The sequence below is a fragment of the Patella vulgata genome, chromosome 1 (assembly GCF_932274485.2).
Source record: "Patella vulgata chromosome 1, xgPatVulg1.2, whole genome shotgun sequence".
Taxonomy (NCBI): domain Eukaryota; kingdom Metazoa; phylum Mollusca; class Gastropoda; family Patellidae; genus Patella; species Patella vulgata.
This window is the reverse complement of record NC_065879.2, coordinates 28472551-28490202: the sequence shown is the minus strand read 5'-3', so window position 1 is coordinate 28490202 and position 17652 is coordinate 28472551. Positions and strand designations below refer to the sequence as shown.

General features: G+C 34.6%; 1 protein-coding gene and 1 long non-coding RNA gene across 2 annotated transcripts; both read right to left on the bottom strand.

The window, feature by feature from the left end:
* Window positions 1-1082: 1082 nt before the first annotated feature.
* Window positions 1083-7559, bottom strand: LOC126811379 (neurogenic locus notch homolog protein 1). Its single transcript, XM_050536955.2, has 9 exons — window positions 7544-7559; window positions 7226-7399; window positions 6433-6669; window positions 5224-5394; window positions 4205-4387; window positions 3149-3394; window positions 2284-2463; window positions 1499-1654; window positions 1083-1093 (listed from the first exon to the last, which is right to left on the bottom strand). The coding sequence occupies exons 1-9, from the start codon at window positions 7557-7559 to the stop codon at window positions 1083-1085; spliced, it is 1374 nt and encodes a 457-aa protein (XP_050392912.2).
* Window positions 7560-8594: 1035 nt separating this feature from the next.
* Window positions 8595-12944, bottom strand: LOC126821368 (uncharacterized). Its single transcript, XR_007680399.1, has 4 exons — window positions 12807-12944; window positions 11977-12141; window positions 11389-11550; window positions 8595-8705 (listed from the first exon to the last, which is right to left on the bottom strand). It is a non-coding gene; the product is annotated as an uncharacterized LOC126821368 (long non-coding RNA).
* Window positions 12945-17652: the final 4708 nt, after the last annotated feature.

The following is a 17652-nucleotide window of genomic DNA, read 5'->3' as shown; positions in this document are numbered from 1 at the left end:
GAAGTCGACGAAAATACAGCATCAAATGCCGGGAATTCAACGTCTCAAGTGAAATGTGACAATGATTGCTTGGTAACACGGTCACTTGTTTGGTTGGCTTTCTTAACCTAATCGAGTCATGTCTGAATTTGACTATAAGTGGAGTCAGATTTCTTAATATTTTCTGCTTATTTTCAAGAATTATTCTTGGGTATAATATGTACAATATAGCAATATGCATAACCAAACTGACAAATATCATTTTGCAGAAAATTTAATTGATAAACAGTTCTTACGCCCCCTCTTCATTTAATGTAATATCTCGAAATATAGATATATGGGCAATCATTACATAATTACACAATTACACCATCTATTACGTGATTCCATTGTAGATTACATGATTACCTCATAGATTACACGATTGCATCATAGATTATAGATTAACCCTTAGATTACACGATTTAACTATATATTACACGATTGCATCACAGCTTACACGAGTAAACCATAGATTGCACCATTGATTACACCATATTTTACACAATCAAACCACATATTAAACGATTAAGCCATAGATTATATGATTAAACAATAGAATACACGATTAAACCATAAATTACACTATAGAAGTAGAGAAATCAATAATAGGAAACACAATTACATAATATAATGCACAATTTGTTTACTTTAAAGTTAACTAAAACTGTTCTTTCTTCAAACCCTAAAATAGAGAACACATATTATGGAATAGTTCCTATACATAATTGACATTTCTAATATAATAGCTTTAGAAAGTTTTAATATGTTTGTTTCAGCAATTCACATCTTATAAACAGTTCTTGTATTTAGCTCTTAATTAGAATTAAGAATAAACTGAAAATAATAGGCATATTCCGTAGGACCATCCTCCTAATCAATTAATAATAATGCAGTAACTGTCCACTGGCGTGTAGGTAACTGCAATGAAATGGGGTTTAACGCCCCACTTTTTTTTATGCTAACCGAACTAAAGAAAACGGGATGTATGTATTATAACATAACAGATTTTATCATTAGCTTTATCTGAGATTTAAAATAAAAAAAAAACCGAATACTTACTATCAGATTTTTACTGAAAAGTAAAAAAAAATATATCATTCATAATAATGCAATTAGTCATCAAATGTGTATAATTATTTTAAAAATACCAAAGTGTTCTATTCAAACACCTTATCGTAACACTATCGTACTCTTTTTAAAAATAGGCGTGTGGTGGACGGGGCAGTATATAGCAAACAAAGGGGCGGTAGCAAACAAAAAACTTATTTGTGTACAATAAACAAAGTACATTCTGTTTTAATTACCTCTTCAAGTTGTTTCGAACAATCAGAAGTACCGTGATTACAAAAACTGTTACAACTACGGTTACCGGCACTACGATAGCGATCCAGAGATAACTGGCTGGTGAAGAGTTGTCATCTGTTAAAAAAAGGAAGGAATAACATCCATGAAACGACACCAAAAAATCCCAAGGAACAATCTGATAATCTGTCTGAGCCGATAAATTGTGTCATCAATCCATCTGGACAATTATAGCAAAACGTTTGTCCAATATCAGGTTGATAAGTTCCTAGTGCACAATATTCACAAACATCATCGTCTTCTTTATAATATTCTCCCGGGGAACACTCAACTATAAAGGAAATTAAATAAGTCATTTTCAATCACATTTGTGAAACAATAGCTCAGTTGATAACATCACTACCTGGATACCGTGTAGTTAAATTATATGATCAATACCTACAGATAGTCAGAATATTTATAAAATATTGGTTTAAATAATACATGCGATATTAAGAATCTTATAGATAAATTTGGTATGTTTAAAGCTAATAATATAAATTCACTTATCATTCAAAGAATACCCAGTATTTCCCAAAACAGCAGACTTTTGATTGATTCACTCAGTTATTAGATGTATCTTATTGAAAATGCTTTTTATGAGCCCATCGAGTGTGGTGGGGGAAGTAGATACCAACCCACTTCCCCCTCCCCCTCCCCTAAGAATAAGCGTTAACACGTTGTATGATTAAAACGGAAGTTACTTGTAATAAATTTGAATTCAGCGACATTTAGATACAATTTGGATGAATGCACAAATTAACCAGAATTCTTTTCATATAGCATTACTGTGGGAGGGGGTGGGAGTGGAACCGATGATTCATTGTGTCAAGTGGTGTGGTTTCGATCCTAGGCTTGTATGTGGTATGTACCCATACCTACAATGCATTTTCCAAAAAAATCATATATTTTGATACTTACCACAAATACCATTTGCTTGAACGGTTCCAGGTGGACATTTAATAGTTCCAACAACATCCATGTCACTTGTATAGTTCACACCATTAATAATAACATTAAAGATGGCGTCGTCATCCTGAAGAATTTGAGATGTTCTATCTAAAGTATCTAACGCACGAGTTACATCATCTGTACCATTTCCTTTAATAACAACCAAAAATTAATATTAGGTCTCCATTCACATCTAATCCTGATATATCAAACATTTTTCTAAAGACATTTCCTTTCACAGCCTGTTGATTTTAGTATTAAAATAGTAATACTTTGTAAGATCTTACGACTTCAATAATTAATCCTAGGTGACATCACAGAATAAAATCCAAAATATAACTGACCAGTTTCAGCACGGGTCATTCTTCTTTATCTACTAATATGTTAGAACAGGTATGCTGAGAACTGTGAACGGTCATATTTGAATTTCAATGTTCTTGTTAGATACCCATTTCGACAAAATAGTTAATACAATTTTCAAGGATGACACAACCAGATGCTATAGGCCCGGGACTTTCGCGTTGGTTGTTTCATATTCGGAGTATAACATTTATTTTAATAACGATATAACTCTAATTTTAATATGTATGGAGCAGGAAGGTTAAAGATCCCATGAGTGTTGCCATCGAAATTAGAATAGGCCGTGAATGCGATTATTCAGACAAAACGCTGGGATATGCAAATTCAGTTTTATTATCTTTTGTACTTGATTGCCCGATTTTTAACCATAAATTATGTCAACGTGGTTCAACATGTTAATGTGACATGGGACCCACTGGACCTCATTTCTAATTGGCTACATTGATCTCCGTAATCATAGCATTATCATTATTACCTGGTTGAAAATCAATTGTTGATTGGTTAATTGGTATATTAATGGACACGCCTAGAGCTAAGGTAGGAGCAGGTTCTAAAAGACAACTGTTTATTGTAACATTCAACGTACAATCTGGGTTAGTAGAACATGGTAACTGATCTGTTATCTGGACAATTTGATTCTGTACATCATACTGGGAATCACAGTCAGGTATTTTATATGATAATCCCAAATTAACTTTATATTCTTCTGGGATTACAGGTTCTGTTAAATAAATTCATAGAAAGTAAAAGAAGCCGTCCAGAAATTTTTAAGTGAATCAAATGGGTTAAGAAAAAACTTTCTGAATCCCAATCTCTTCTTAGCACAATGATTCTAGATCATTTTGATCAAACGGTACTCTATGAAATCAAGGCAACTAAAAGTTACTATTTTTTCATATCTCGTGTCGAGTATTACACCTGACAACTTTTATCTTTATGCTCTGTTTTTGTAACCCCTACCAAAATGCTTATCGCGTGATCACGCCAATCAGTATACACTCTTTCATTTGTGAGGTACATCTCAAATCAGAGGTCAGAACGGAAGGTCGCAGAACGCTGTAAAACGTTATGGTTCGTCCTCTTATTAACTGTAATAAAGTTTAAAACAAGGCCCATAGCCTTACACCAAGCTAAACATTCTGAACTGATATCCCCCCCCCCTGGGTAAAATGAAATGAAATGGGGTTTAACGTCCTACTGTTTTGCTCCTAAACTGGGCTAATGAAGACGGGCATACGCCATACAGTGTTCCATGAGGGAAATTTTGCCCGGGCAGCGGCGCTACGGCCTACTCTTACATCAATTCCAACTACCAAGGGATCTTTTACGTGCACGCCAATTTGTACTTGGGACCTCGGTTTTTCGTCCCATCCGAACGACTAGACAGGTGTCCTTCTCAGGCCCTCCGTCCTGAACTTTCTCGGCCAATGCAGGGATCGAACACCGGACCTCCAGCCAGCGTCTTACCCACTTAGCCACGTGATCCCCACACCCTGGTAAAACAAAAAATACAAATTTTGTTATATTATACTTGTGCAAGGTTCTGTTTTATTTCCAGACAGCCAGTCTCCACCTTTACATTCATAGCTAGGTATAATATCTTTGAATACAAATCCAATCTGGCAAATAGGTGAACATATCATATCATCCTTGTCACCTGTACATTCTGCTTTTGCTACACCATTTGCTAAAGTCAAGTTGCCTTCATGGCACTCTACAAGAGAGAATCATAATTATAGGTTGGAAGTATTGGAAATTTTTGATAATTTGGTACTTGTATATCCATTTTGAAGTACAGTCTAGAGAAACCGATACAAATCTGAAGACGATGTGAAATCCCTTCTCGGCGTCTTGCTTTCGACTTCCAATTATAGACTGGAAGCCAAGAAGTGAACAGCGCGAAGAGGTGTCCCAGTTTCTTGGCTACACACTGATTATTTCATGTTAAAATACAGATGTGACGTCATCCGTTGATGTTGGCTTACTATTATTTCAAATAATGTACAGGCAACTTGCCAATCGTACATTATTTATACTAGTGAAATATTGGACTCGCGTGACGCATTTCACTGTAAAAGCACGTGTAGAGTGTCTGTATTGTAGGTTGTTTAATGGTCTCGAGCTTCAGACATTGCGTAATATATTTAAACAACACTCGGGCCTCACGGCCATTAAACAATACTTAACTCATAGCGAAATACACTTTGGGTGGACATCTGTAAATACGCTATCTTGCCAATGGGATAAACACTTATGTTCCTGCGGTACATATTCAGAAACCCTACAGAAAGGCCAACACATCATGTATGGAATATTTCCTAAGGGCACCAATTATCTTTTTCGAATCAATGGCATAAAATATGTAAACACTTCCATGTCTTTTTTTGAGTAAATCATTTCTGTTTCGGAAACCAAAGCCACAACAACCTATTGATATAGTTGTCAGTCTAATGCCACAGGAGGATAAAACATGAAGGTCGGTGTACCCCCGCCCCTCACCCCCCAACCTAAAAAGAAACGTTAAAAAAGCAGCAAAAAGATTCATCAGACCTGGACAATGTTCTATATTGCAATCTAGCAGTTCCATTGATCCTCCTGTACAGTTTAAACCATCTTCATCTGGTGAAGGGTTGGTACACGTTCTTTGTCTAGTTTTATTTCCACCATTACATGTTACAGAACATTGAGACCACTCACTCCAATCACTCCATCCACCATTAACTAACATAAAACAAATTTTTAGTTTATACAAAGTTGGGAATATCGGCCCATGGCGCTTGAATACCACTGCAATTTATTTACAATTATGAACCGTGCTGTTATGTTTGGCCTTGGAAAATTCTTGGGAGTTTGAAATACGAATGGGTAGCTCGAAAAATGTTTACAGTACTTTCAAAGTAGGCGGCATGTTGTTTATTATACGAGTATCTGAATATAAAGAGTAATTCAAGGGAAAGTTTTATATCCTTTCAGATGGGTACAAGAGAAACGCAGTTTACAATGAATGGTCTGGTTTACGCTGGCCCCAAATACTAAAGATTTAGGTAGGGTTTGCTTTTGAGTCACCAGTTTCGAATTGAAAGTATTTAAAGATATTGAATTTATAATTTTTGTTTTTACAGAGATTGAAGTATGCCCTTTTGTTAAGATTAAATCATGGAGATATGTTGAAAAAAGGTCCTTAATGATTTTATAAATAAATTTGAGTTCGTCTGTGTCTCTTTTGGTAATAAAACCGGTTTCTAGACAGACAAATTGTAGGTGAGCTAATTTGTTAGCTAGTTGGTCCGTGCAGTTGTCCTATATAGATGAGGTAAATTGAAAGAAGTATAGATGGTTTGTAGTGATTTGCGGTTTAGTCTGTATTTAAGGTATCTTAACCAATTGACAATATTTCGTTAAAAGGTTTAAAAGCCTAAATGGTTGTGTGTGACCAGAGACCTATTTTGTGGGAACATTAATTAGAGTAAGATTAGGAAAAATAGGATTTTGTTTTGTTATCAGTGCTAGTGCTTTCGTCTTCCGTGGGTTAAATGATAATCAGTCACGTTTTAGTCCATGAGATAATTTTTTCCAGGTCACTGTTTAATATAGTTGCGCATAGTTTTCAATCAGAGGGAAGTATCATCACCGAAGTTTGGAACATTCATTGACGTAGACCAGAAAAAGAAGTGGACCTAGAACAAAGCCACGTGGCACGCCAGAGGGAATTAATTTCCTTTGAATTATACCCATGAGCTAATAAAACGCCGTACTTACCAATTTCATAAGAGCACAGCCTTCCTTTATATCCTGGCTTACAGTTGCAGGTATTGTTCTTTGTTATAAGAGAATTTTGACAAATGGCATCATTCTCACACAAATTATTTACACAATAATCCGGTGGAATATTACACGTGGTTCCTGTATAACCATCTTTACATTGACAGGTAAAACCCCCTTGTTCATTAATACAGGTATGATTATTACATGGTGATGATAAACAGTCGTCATATGCTGAAATATTATATTGTTCGTTAAAAAACGTATGACTATTACTTGTATGGCATCCGTTTCTATTCGAAACATTTCTAATCCTTAATTGACCTATTGATTTCTCATCATTAAATATATATTAGGTAAGAGTTGGATACAGAGCTGACCATTCTTGCTCTAGTTTAAAAATAGATAATGAAAAATGAATATATTGAAAATTTCAGTCACATTACTTTATTCCCAGCAAGGTTAAAAATGTTCGAAGTTTTGACAAGAAATAGCGTAAATAGTCTCGATTGTCAAGTACAAACAAAGTCTCGATTTCCATTTTAAGGTTTAACGAAGACATGACAGACATTCTCTAAGCCAATCAATATCTCAGCCTTCCGATAATCTAGAGAGTTATTATGACTGCATCATTTGTAATATTTAATGTCTTAAGAAATATAAAAGTGTGAATAGACAAAACCGCAAAATAATTATATTGCTTTGAAATACGCAACATGCTATTTACAAACATGTAAAAAATTTATATTCATAAATATCTAGCGTTTCAAAAACAATATCAAATACAAACCATCACATGAACTTGGTATGGTTATTTCGATATCTGATGATTGAACAGAATCAAGATTATCAAATGATAGGATTGGTTCGTCTTTAATAGTAATATCACATGTCTCTAGTTGTTTGGTTAGTTCGTCTTCAGGTATGGGACTTCCAAATATTCGGAGTGACCGAACTATCAAACCTGTAAGAAAGTATATATAAGATAATGGAGTTTTAACATTTCATTACACTATCAAATAAAACACAGACAATACAACAGATTTCGTACTTTCCTTAAGAGTTCATTTCTCAGCAATATACTGAATTTTCTTGATCTGTCTTTTACGAAATGTGGTTATCATTTCTACAAGAATATTATAGTTTGACAGATTTTTTTGCTGTTTGCCCGGGTCGTGTTCGTCGCAAGTGTTCAGGCTGTTGAACATCTGTGGACCGATTCCACCATGCTGGTTATATAACTCAATAGCTATACATATCTTTGTCATTCAAGACCATGTCAGACCAACATCAAAATATGACATGCACTTCAAAAGGGGATATCATTTTTGTTTTATTTCTTCAGTGTGCTATTTATAAACTTGTCCATTGTAATTATACAGAGAAAGATAAAGCTTGGTAAACTAAACTATATATTTTTGTATTCACTTAAAGTATTATTATTATAAAATATATATTTGAAATTCAAAAAGTATTTCATATACTTGTTAGCTACTCACTGCAACCCTCATTCGTTGTTAGTCTAAGACTAGTTCCATTTACTATTACAGAAGTAATATTTACGGTATGGGATGCAATTAATCTCGACGACGAAAATACTTGTATATCAGTCCCAGATTGATTCACAGAAATCAATAAATAAATCCAGTCTCCGGCGAAAGTTACTGACATATTATTACTGAAAATAGATAATTCAGATTCCAGTATATAGTTAAATTTAACGTAATTGTTTCAAACGATTAATTAAATATTCGATATTTTACTGAATAATTTGACATTTTTTATAAGTTGATGTTTTATGAAGAAATGTTTTAACTACACTTAAATGATTTTGTTTAAAAATAAATTCCGTTTGTCTCTGCACTATTCACGCCGCTTCTGTTACATTATCGAATCTTGAGAATGAAATAAAAAGTCATTTTAATCAGTTCGTAACAAAGAATTTATGAGAAAACGACAATCAGTTGTGTAAACAGCTAAACATCTCGAATATTCCGTAGTGAAAGACCCACAGTTCTAGATATCCTCCAAATATTAATATTTGCATAAAGATACTAAGATTAATTACCGATTAATATTAATTGAGTTCTCGACAATTGTGTAATTAACAACATTGTCTACATCGAGATGATTCAACTGTAAGGATATTCCAATATCAGCTATTTTGGTAATCTTCAATATACCTAGTATGGTATACTGGCCAAAAGTTGTTGAAGATGAAACTGGTGTCGATTCAATCCACTGTCTGTCACTTATCAACAAATCAAACGCTAAAACAAAAGCATTAATCAATAAATATTAAATATTACGCCCAACTAACAATTTTATATTGATAACTGTGTGACAAATACCAGTTTACTTAATCCATCTCTTGTGGTGTTTCTATCCAGGTGAAGTGTCTGGAGTTACTTCGTTATAGCATATACACAATTGTCCTTTAAGTTATACTCGAACTGGTAAACATAGTACGTGTTCATTATTGAGCGACAATTAGACCAGGATAAATTTGTGTATTTCACACAATGTGCCATGTGTTGTTATGAGACATAAATACTTTAATTTTTTATTGTTTTATGCCATTTCTATGGAAGCCTATAACTACCATTCATAATTTCTACTTTTCGCCTCTTCAGAACACGAAAGTCGAAAAGTCGAAAAGTAGAAGTTACGACAAAATGTGAGGCGACAAGACGGTATACAAGCCAAAATCAACTCGAAAATAGGAAATTAAGAAATAACACACCGCGATAATAGCGCCCCCCCCCCCCCCGTTTTTTCTTAATTTCTACTTTTCGACTTGCATTTTGGCTTGTATACCGTCTTGTCGACTTTCGACTTAGTCATAATTTTGTATTTATTGATGTCAGTAAGAAGGCGCCAACACGCTATACAAGCCAAAATGCAACTCGAAAAGTAGAAATTAGGAAATTAACACACTGCGCTATTAGCGACCTATGATCTGTCGTACTGTCGACTTTTCGACTTTCGACTTTTCTACTTTTCGACTTTTCTCCTTTTGGCCTAGGAAGTTGTTGTAGTCTCTGCCTTCCAGGTCACATTTGAATACGCGCAATTCCCGTTAACAAAAATGTCTGTGTGATAGAGTCTAGTAATGATGGCGATTATTTTGGTTAACACTCTTTCGTAGCCAATACAAAGTGACAGGCATCATAGCCACTAGACCAGAATGATTGTCCGCTGCCAGCCTTCACCTTCGAAATATCACGGGAAATAATTTGAACAATTGGGGGCAGACCACATTGACTACTACATAAATGTTAAAACCCGTTTACCTGCTATTCCAGGCCAGGATTTAAAAGTAGAAAAATAAACTAATATAGCCTTATTTATATCGCTAACTTTGACAATCTGTCACCCATAACGCCATTAATCCCGCCCCCAATATACACAAAAAAGTGACGAAAGAAATAAATATTCTATACACCCCCCACCACCACCCACAAACACCGTATTTATATCGGAGATTGGCTCTCACAGCAGCAGGATTTTTTTAAAATTTCGATTGGCCCCAAGACACGATTTTGTATTTAGATTCGTCACAACAGGAATTTCTTCATTGGTCCCAACCACAGGATTTTTTTTAGGTTATCCCTCACGGCAGGGATTTTGCTCAGATTAATCTCCAGCGGGATTTTTATGTACTCATTTATATTAGTTCAGATTGGCCTTCACAGCAGGATGTTCTATAGGTTGGTCCCAACAGTAATATTTTCTATAGATTACTATCACAGCATATTTATTACTATTACAGCATATTTATTACTATTGCAGCATATAGTGGACCCTTTCATATACCGTGTCCAGTGGCACTTTACAAACTGGCAATGTAACCATATATAAAAAAAACAAAAAAACAAACCAACAAGCAAAATTATGGACATATTATCAGTCGCATACTTTGTCAGTTAAATCCTGTTTAAATAAACGTGTTAAGTTGTTTTTTAAAAGAATATAAAGATGTACACTATTTTATAGTAAATGGAAGATTATTTCATAATACAGGCAGTTAAAAACTAAAAGAGTCCCGGCGATAAGAGACAAATAAAACAGGGTTGGCCTTGAAAAGTAATTTATCTTAGGCCCTATGTAGGCTATGAATGTTCGGCGCATCAGAATTTTTCGTCACAATAGCAATTACAACAGAATGGCTTTTCAGCTTGGTTCACACAGTAGGATTTTCTTTAGAATATCCATTATATCAGGAATTTCGTGAGATTATCCATCACAGCAGATTTATTCGGCAGAATAGCCACTACAACAGACGTTTATTTTTTGTCAGAATAGCTATCGCAGCAGAATTTTCCATAGAATGGTCCCAGCAATTACTAGACTCTATCACACAGACATTTTTGTTAACGGGAATTGCGCGTATTCAAATGTGACCTGGAAGGCAGAGACTACAACAACTTCCTAGGCGAAAAGTCGAAAATTCGAAAAGTCGAAAAGTCGAAAGTCGAAAAGTCGAAAAAGTCGAAAGTCGAAAAGTCGAAAAGTCGACAGTACGACAGATCATAGGTCGCTAATAGCGCAGTGTGTTAATTTCCTAATTTCTACTTTTCGAGTTGCATTTTGGCTTGTATAGCGTGTTGGCGCCTTCTTACTGACATCAATAAACACAAAAATATGACTAAGTCGAAAGTCGACAAGACGGTATACAAGCCAAAATGCAAGTCGAAAAGCGAAAAGTAGAAATTAAGAAAAAACGGAGGGCGCTATTATCGCGGTGTGTTATTTCTTAATTTCCTATTTTCGAGTTGATTTTGGCTTGTATACCGTCTTGTCGCCTCACATTTTGTCGTAACTTCTACTTTGCGACTTTCGTGTTCTGAAGAGGCGAAAAGTAGAAATTATGAATGGTAGTTATCCCTTTTTACATATCAAGCTGTTTGTGTTTCGTTTTCAAATCTCCCCTGAATAAAGTATTTCGCCTACCTGTACAACTAGATAAATCTGTTGCTCCACTAGAAGATGTTATTAAACCAAGGGAACATTTAATACAGTCTGTAGAATTAATATTTGGTTGATATGTTCCCTGAGAACAATGTGTACAAGGTTCAACTCCTGTTTTAGAATATTTACCAGCTTCACACATCTCTATATAAAATTTTAGACAAATTACAACTATTTTAAGTACTCCATAATTATACTGATCTATAATGATGTATATTTTCATATTAAACTGACAAAAAAACGAAACTGTATCATGTCATGTTAAATATTAAAACAGGCAGGGGAAAAGAAACCCCGTTAATTACTTTCCAATCAAGGTGTTGCTGATGATGAAAGTTCTTTTGATGCTGAATGTCAACTTATGTGCATAAAAGGTAGGTCAGTCCCGATTCCACTTTGTTATAACCATAATGTAATGACAACAAAGTGGTACCTACCGTATATCGAATTATAGATAGTCCCGGTGAATATAGTATACAGGTACATGTAGCGATTCGTGGATCAAACCTTCTATATCATTGTTATATATTCATAATTGGAACTACGTATCACACTGATACGTATACCTACCTGTACAGTTATCTATGTGTGTAGAAGCTATTTGAACTGTTGTTTTTTCAGGTGGACAGTTCATACAGTCAGATGATGAAGCTTCATCTTGTTGATAAGTACCAAGTGGACACGGTTTACAAGTATCGCTAGTCTTATCATATTTACTTCCAGTAGGACAAGCTCCTAAAACATTCAGATTTTATCTCAGTTCATTTAATTTCACATTTTAGACAAAATATCTAAACAATCGTGTCATTTTTCAGGCATGCGCAAAAACAAATAATTATGTCACAGTTTTCACGAATTACTAAAACCAAACTTAGATGTGTATCTTACCACTAAATGCTTCCTTTGTGAATTAAGATTCAATTCTATGAACATCGGCATTTGGGAATGTATCCCTTGCAAACTACACTGCGGTATTGTGGAAGTTGAATCTATACAAGGAATGCGAGTCTAAATATGATTCATTTTCTTCAAGTCTTTACAAAGGATTCTTATTAAATATTTAATCGACCGATTTGATTTTCTCGGGGTTGCTAGGATCAGTCTATATTTATTAACTGTTAATATGTCCGTATTGACCAAGGCCGTTTCGAATAAACCCCTTTTAAACAAGCCAGCATTTTTGATGCACCTATTTCTAACTGAATCCAAGACAGGAGATTATCTACCGTTCATATATTATTTTAAACAAATTTTCGTTTGAAATAATCAATTTTAGGATTAAACCTTGTAAAGTTTGATTTATTCCCAAAAATGCAAATCGCGCACAAAAGCTTAAATAGATATTTTTATCATGGGATTCTGTTATATTAATTCAACATACAAATTAAAACTAAACTTACGACATGTTCCAGTATCATAGTTGGGTTTCAAGCCCTCTCCACATATAAAATCCATGTATCCGATATTAAAGGAGTCGTTGACTGTTTGTAATCCAGGAATCATTTGATCAAATTCACCCTGATTTATTTCCTCTTTAAGTCAAGCTTACTTTCATAAAATGTACGTGATGCTTCAAATGTATCATTGATCAATGTGAATTTTGAAGTAAAATCCCAAGATACGAACAACTGGTTTTCAGTATCCCGACGGCCCAAAGACTAAAAGAAAAAAAATAATGTAACTAAACGATCTATTTGAAGCCTTTTAACAATATACAGAATAAAAGAATCATAATCGGATGGTATGAAAAGTTCAGTGTGGGCATTGGCGTGCACATAATTGAACCCTTGGTAGTTGGAAATCAACGAAGGGTAGGAAGGGACCCCACTCTCCACACAGAATTCTGCTCCCTAGGATTGCATTCGTTACTAAACCTTATGCGGGTTTCAAAATGATCTTAAGACAAGATATCGTTACCCAGACTATGCTGAAGGTGTGAGTTTGGAAACCTGTAGCCAATAATACGAAAACTGGTATTCTTTCATTTCTTAGAATAATACTCACTTTATCCACTTAGTTCCAGAGAATTATACCTAACAAAAATTACCCTTTTTCGTTCTTTTTTACCACACTTTACCACCACATTTTCAACTTTGCACTCGTCATATGGATCACAAAACGCACTGTACATCCCTGAATCCATATATTTTAGTTTGTCGATAAACTTCTGTCTAATTTCGTCTTTTACGTCTTCACAGTTTCCGCTATAATATAAATATACCTCTCCTGGTAACTTAATTCCAGAGGACTGTCGCTTTTCTAAAACATATAAGAGATAGCAACATATACTTTATATCCACAAATCAATGTAAAAAATAATTGTTTATATAAAATGTTATTATATCAAAAGATGTCAATACATTACTGATCATACGTTTGGCACAAAAATAAAAATATAAATACAAGAACAGTCATTTTTTCAACCAACATCTATATCTTCATCAGATATATATATAACGACAATTTAAACTATTATTTTATTCCTGAAACGTATCAATAATTTATTCTTGCAATCTTTTAATTGGGTTATTGTTTTAATTCTTCATAAAGTATTATATTCTATTTAAATAATCGACCGGTCGGATTTCAGGCTGCTTAGAAAATGTCGTTTTGGTATTATTAGATATCTGTTTACCAGGACTAAAACTATGACCATTCAGATTGGCAAAAAATAACTTATTTGTGCAATCTGGAACAAGTGATGGGTTCCATATATAACGACAATTTAAATTATTATTTTATTCCTGAAACGTATCAACAATTTATTCTTGCAATCTTTTAATTGGGTTATTGTTTTAATTCTTTATAAAGAATTATATTCTATTTAAATAATCGACCGGTCGGATTTCAGACTGCTTAGTAAATGTCGTTTTGGTATTATTAGATATCTGTTTACCAGGACTAAAACTATGACCATTCAGATTGGCAAAAAATAACTTATTTGTGCAATCTGGAACAAGTGATGGGTTCCATATATAACGACAATTTAAATTATTATTTTATTCCTGAAACGTATCAACAATTTATTCTTGCAATCTTTTAATTGGGTTATTGTTTTAATTCTTTATAAAGAATTATATTCTATTTAAATAATCGACCGGTCGGATTTCAGACTGCTTAGTAAATGTCGTTTTGGTATTATTAGATATCTGTTTACCAGGACTAAAACTATGACCATTCAGATTGGCAAAAAATAACTTATTTGTGCAATCTGGAACAAGTGATGGGTTCCATATATAACGACAATTTAAATTATTATTTTATTCCTGAAACGTATCAACAATTTATTCTTGCAATCTTTTAATTGGGTTATTGTTTTAATTCTTTATAAAGAATTATATTCTATTTAAATAATCGACCGGTCGGATTTCAGGCTGCTTAGTAAATGTCGTTTTGGTATTATTAGATATCTGTTTACGAGGACTAAAACTATGACCATTCAGATTGGCAAAATATAACTTACTTGTGCAATCTGGAACAAGTGATGGATTCCATATACCGGTGAAGTAACTACACACAAAGGTATTCTTGGAATTGCTAAGACCTCTGGGAACATCGTATTTTTCATTACAAAGAATAGAACATATTGCTCCTCCTACCCATTTATCACAGGCAGAAGCTCCATTTAAAGGTGGCAAGAAATCAGAACACGCCGTAACTGAAATAGTAGCACATAAAATGTATATTTATTTCATTTATACAAGGAGATAAACATTTATGATACATTTGTTAGTACAGTGCGGTTATGTCCCTTAGCTGCTGAAGAAGACGCCCCACATGCTTTCTAGTGATTAAATATGTGTGCAAGAAACAATAAAAGAATATAATTTTAAATGGCGCAAATGCCATGTTCAATTTTTGTCACCAAGAACTATCTTCTAAACCGCAAATGTTTCGCCAAAATAACAAGAATAGAAAGTTAGAGCGTATGGCCATGTATTGTTTTTGATGAAATTCCACAAAGGTTCTAACAGGTCATATGGCAATACATGTAAATCTCAGCATAAATTCATAAATGTCTGGATAATCTTGATCAGGTTGCTACGGAATGCTGAATGTGGTTATGTTCACCCTCTCGTGATCCCAATTTTTTACGCCAATTTGAAAAAAAGATCTATTACAAATTGTAGCATTAACAAGGTTTACTGGTAGTGTTCGTATTTCGGATTTCGGGCTATGATTGGAAAAAAGTTACCCTTTTTTTGCCAGTCTATTCATATTGGAGGATTTATACCATTTTCAAAAAGGAAAACTGTCCATTGTATGTCAACCAGTTTGCGTTTAAAAACTAGACTACTTTTGGAGTAGAAGTAAAATATGAAAATCAGGCGCCTATAAAGACCACGAGATAAACTTCAGACAATTGACGTGAGGAGTTAAACGGTATGGAATCAGTTGTACCTTTGCAATATGGGCGCTGGTCATAATTCCAAAATGCTTTAGCATTGAGGCTGCGATCCTTGTCACATGTTATTGATTCGTCTCCAACCAACGGTTGATCAAGCTTACAGGATAGATCACACTTGTTACCATATTGGTGGCCTTTACAGCTGTACGTCATCAGAGTGTCATTCAGATCGGGAGGTAGACAATAGAGTACTAAATAAAAAGTGATATGAAATGAATTGGGGTATAAAAGTGAATGGATATGGTGGCCAGTCGTAAGCGCTATTAACTCAAAGCGAATCGTATCCGCGAAGACGTGATTCACTCCGCCTTCTGGTTTACGTCTACCATGCGCAGTCCTAGAGCAGCCAAAAGTTGAATCATGACAGCTACAGGCGGACTATTATGCAATTATTCAGCAAGCCCGCCTCGTCGCTTGCGCAAAGGCAAGAATGCAGAAAGTGAAAAAGGCGACGCTAAGCAGTGACTCTACTTTTTGGCTCCCCACTGTTTACTTCTTGCCTTCGCGACGAACCTCACAGCGAAGGGACCGAGATTTGTTGCCTTGGTAGACCCGAAGGCAAGAATTTGAAGCCAAACGGTACTTATCGGCAGCCATATAAAGGTAAGAAAGATTTTACTTGACAGGACACAACCTAAGATCCAACCTACGCATTTGATTTGATTCAGTGGCATATTGGATCGAGTTTGATAATAATGCCGATGGTATATAGGGGAGAATGGCGTAAGTTGAGCCACCCCTCTTCAGCCTGTATGAGTAAAGACACACGAATGGTGGTGCCATTTATTAAATAGTCTAAATAGTTACTACTGTATGGTCACTATGCTTTTGTTTAAATGTCGACATGCTGATATCCATATCAGCCGTTTGATATATAAAACTTAGAATACATGAACATGAGTTCTATTCTACACAGTAGTTTTGTAGAATGCGTTCATATTTTCAATACTCTGGTTATAACGACAATCCAGTGTTGCAGATTAGATAGCCTAGTCATGCAAAATATCACTGCAATCTCCTATGACCAATGAATAAACATTTGTATTTTTGTGAAATTTATAAATATTTTTTGATTACAATGACTTGGTTCAACTTACCCCATAATATGGGGGAACAACTAACTTACCCCACCCTAGGGGTAAATTGTGCCATTTGACCAGAAATATTTGGAACCCTACACTTTGGATAATGCTTGTTAATGATGAACAACTTCTTAAACTACGTAGAGAAACCAGTGGCACAGCTTACCCCCTCTCGCTTACACACCGAGAAGACGTAAATAATAGTGATTTCATTATACAGTCTGGTTTCAGGATATCAGTGTAGTCAACTTAAGGCAATACCCAACCCCAGCAATGTTTGGATAGAATAAATCATAATACATATTTACATCAACACAACTCACCTTCTACGATTATTTTAAAATGACAATTATCTTCCAGTCCTGCTGCATCTGTGGCAGTAAAAGAAACGGGGTAAGTTCCGCTTAATACTCTTGTTCCATTCAGAGTACCTGATACTTGTTGTACAGATACAGTACCGGAGTTATCTGTTGCCTCTAATTCATCCCATGTTAGAACTGCGGTTTTTTCATTTTTGTTAACATATATGGTTTTACTTTTTGGACAATTACTAAATTTAGGCCTTTCAATGTCTGCAACAAAATAAATGTCACTTCTTTGAATAATGAATTTTAGAATTAACCACGTCATAATCTATATCTCATGGGAGGTATATATGGAAGACGTTTCCGCTATTAATGATGAAATTAGAACTAAGCTATTAGAAACAAGAACTAAGAATTAGGAACTCACAATAAAGCCATGTGTTATAGGCAC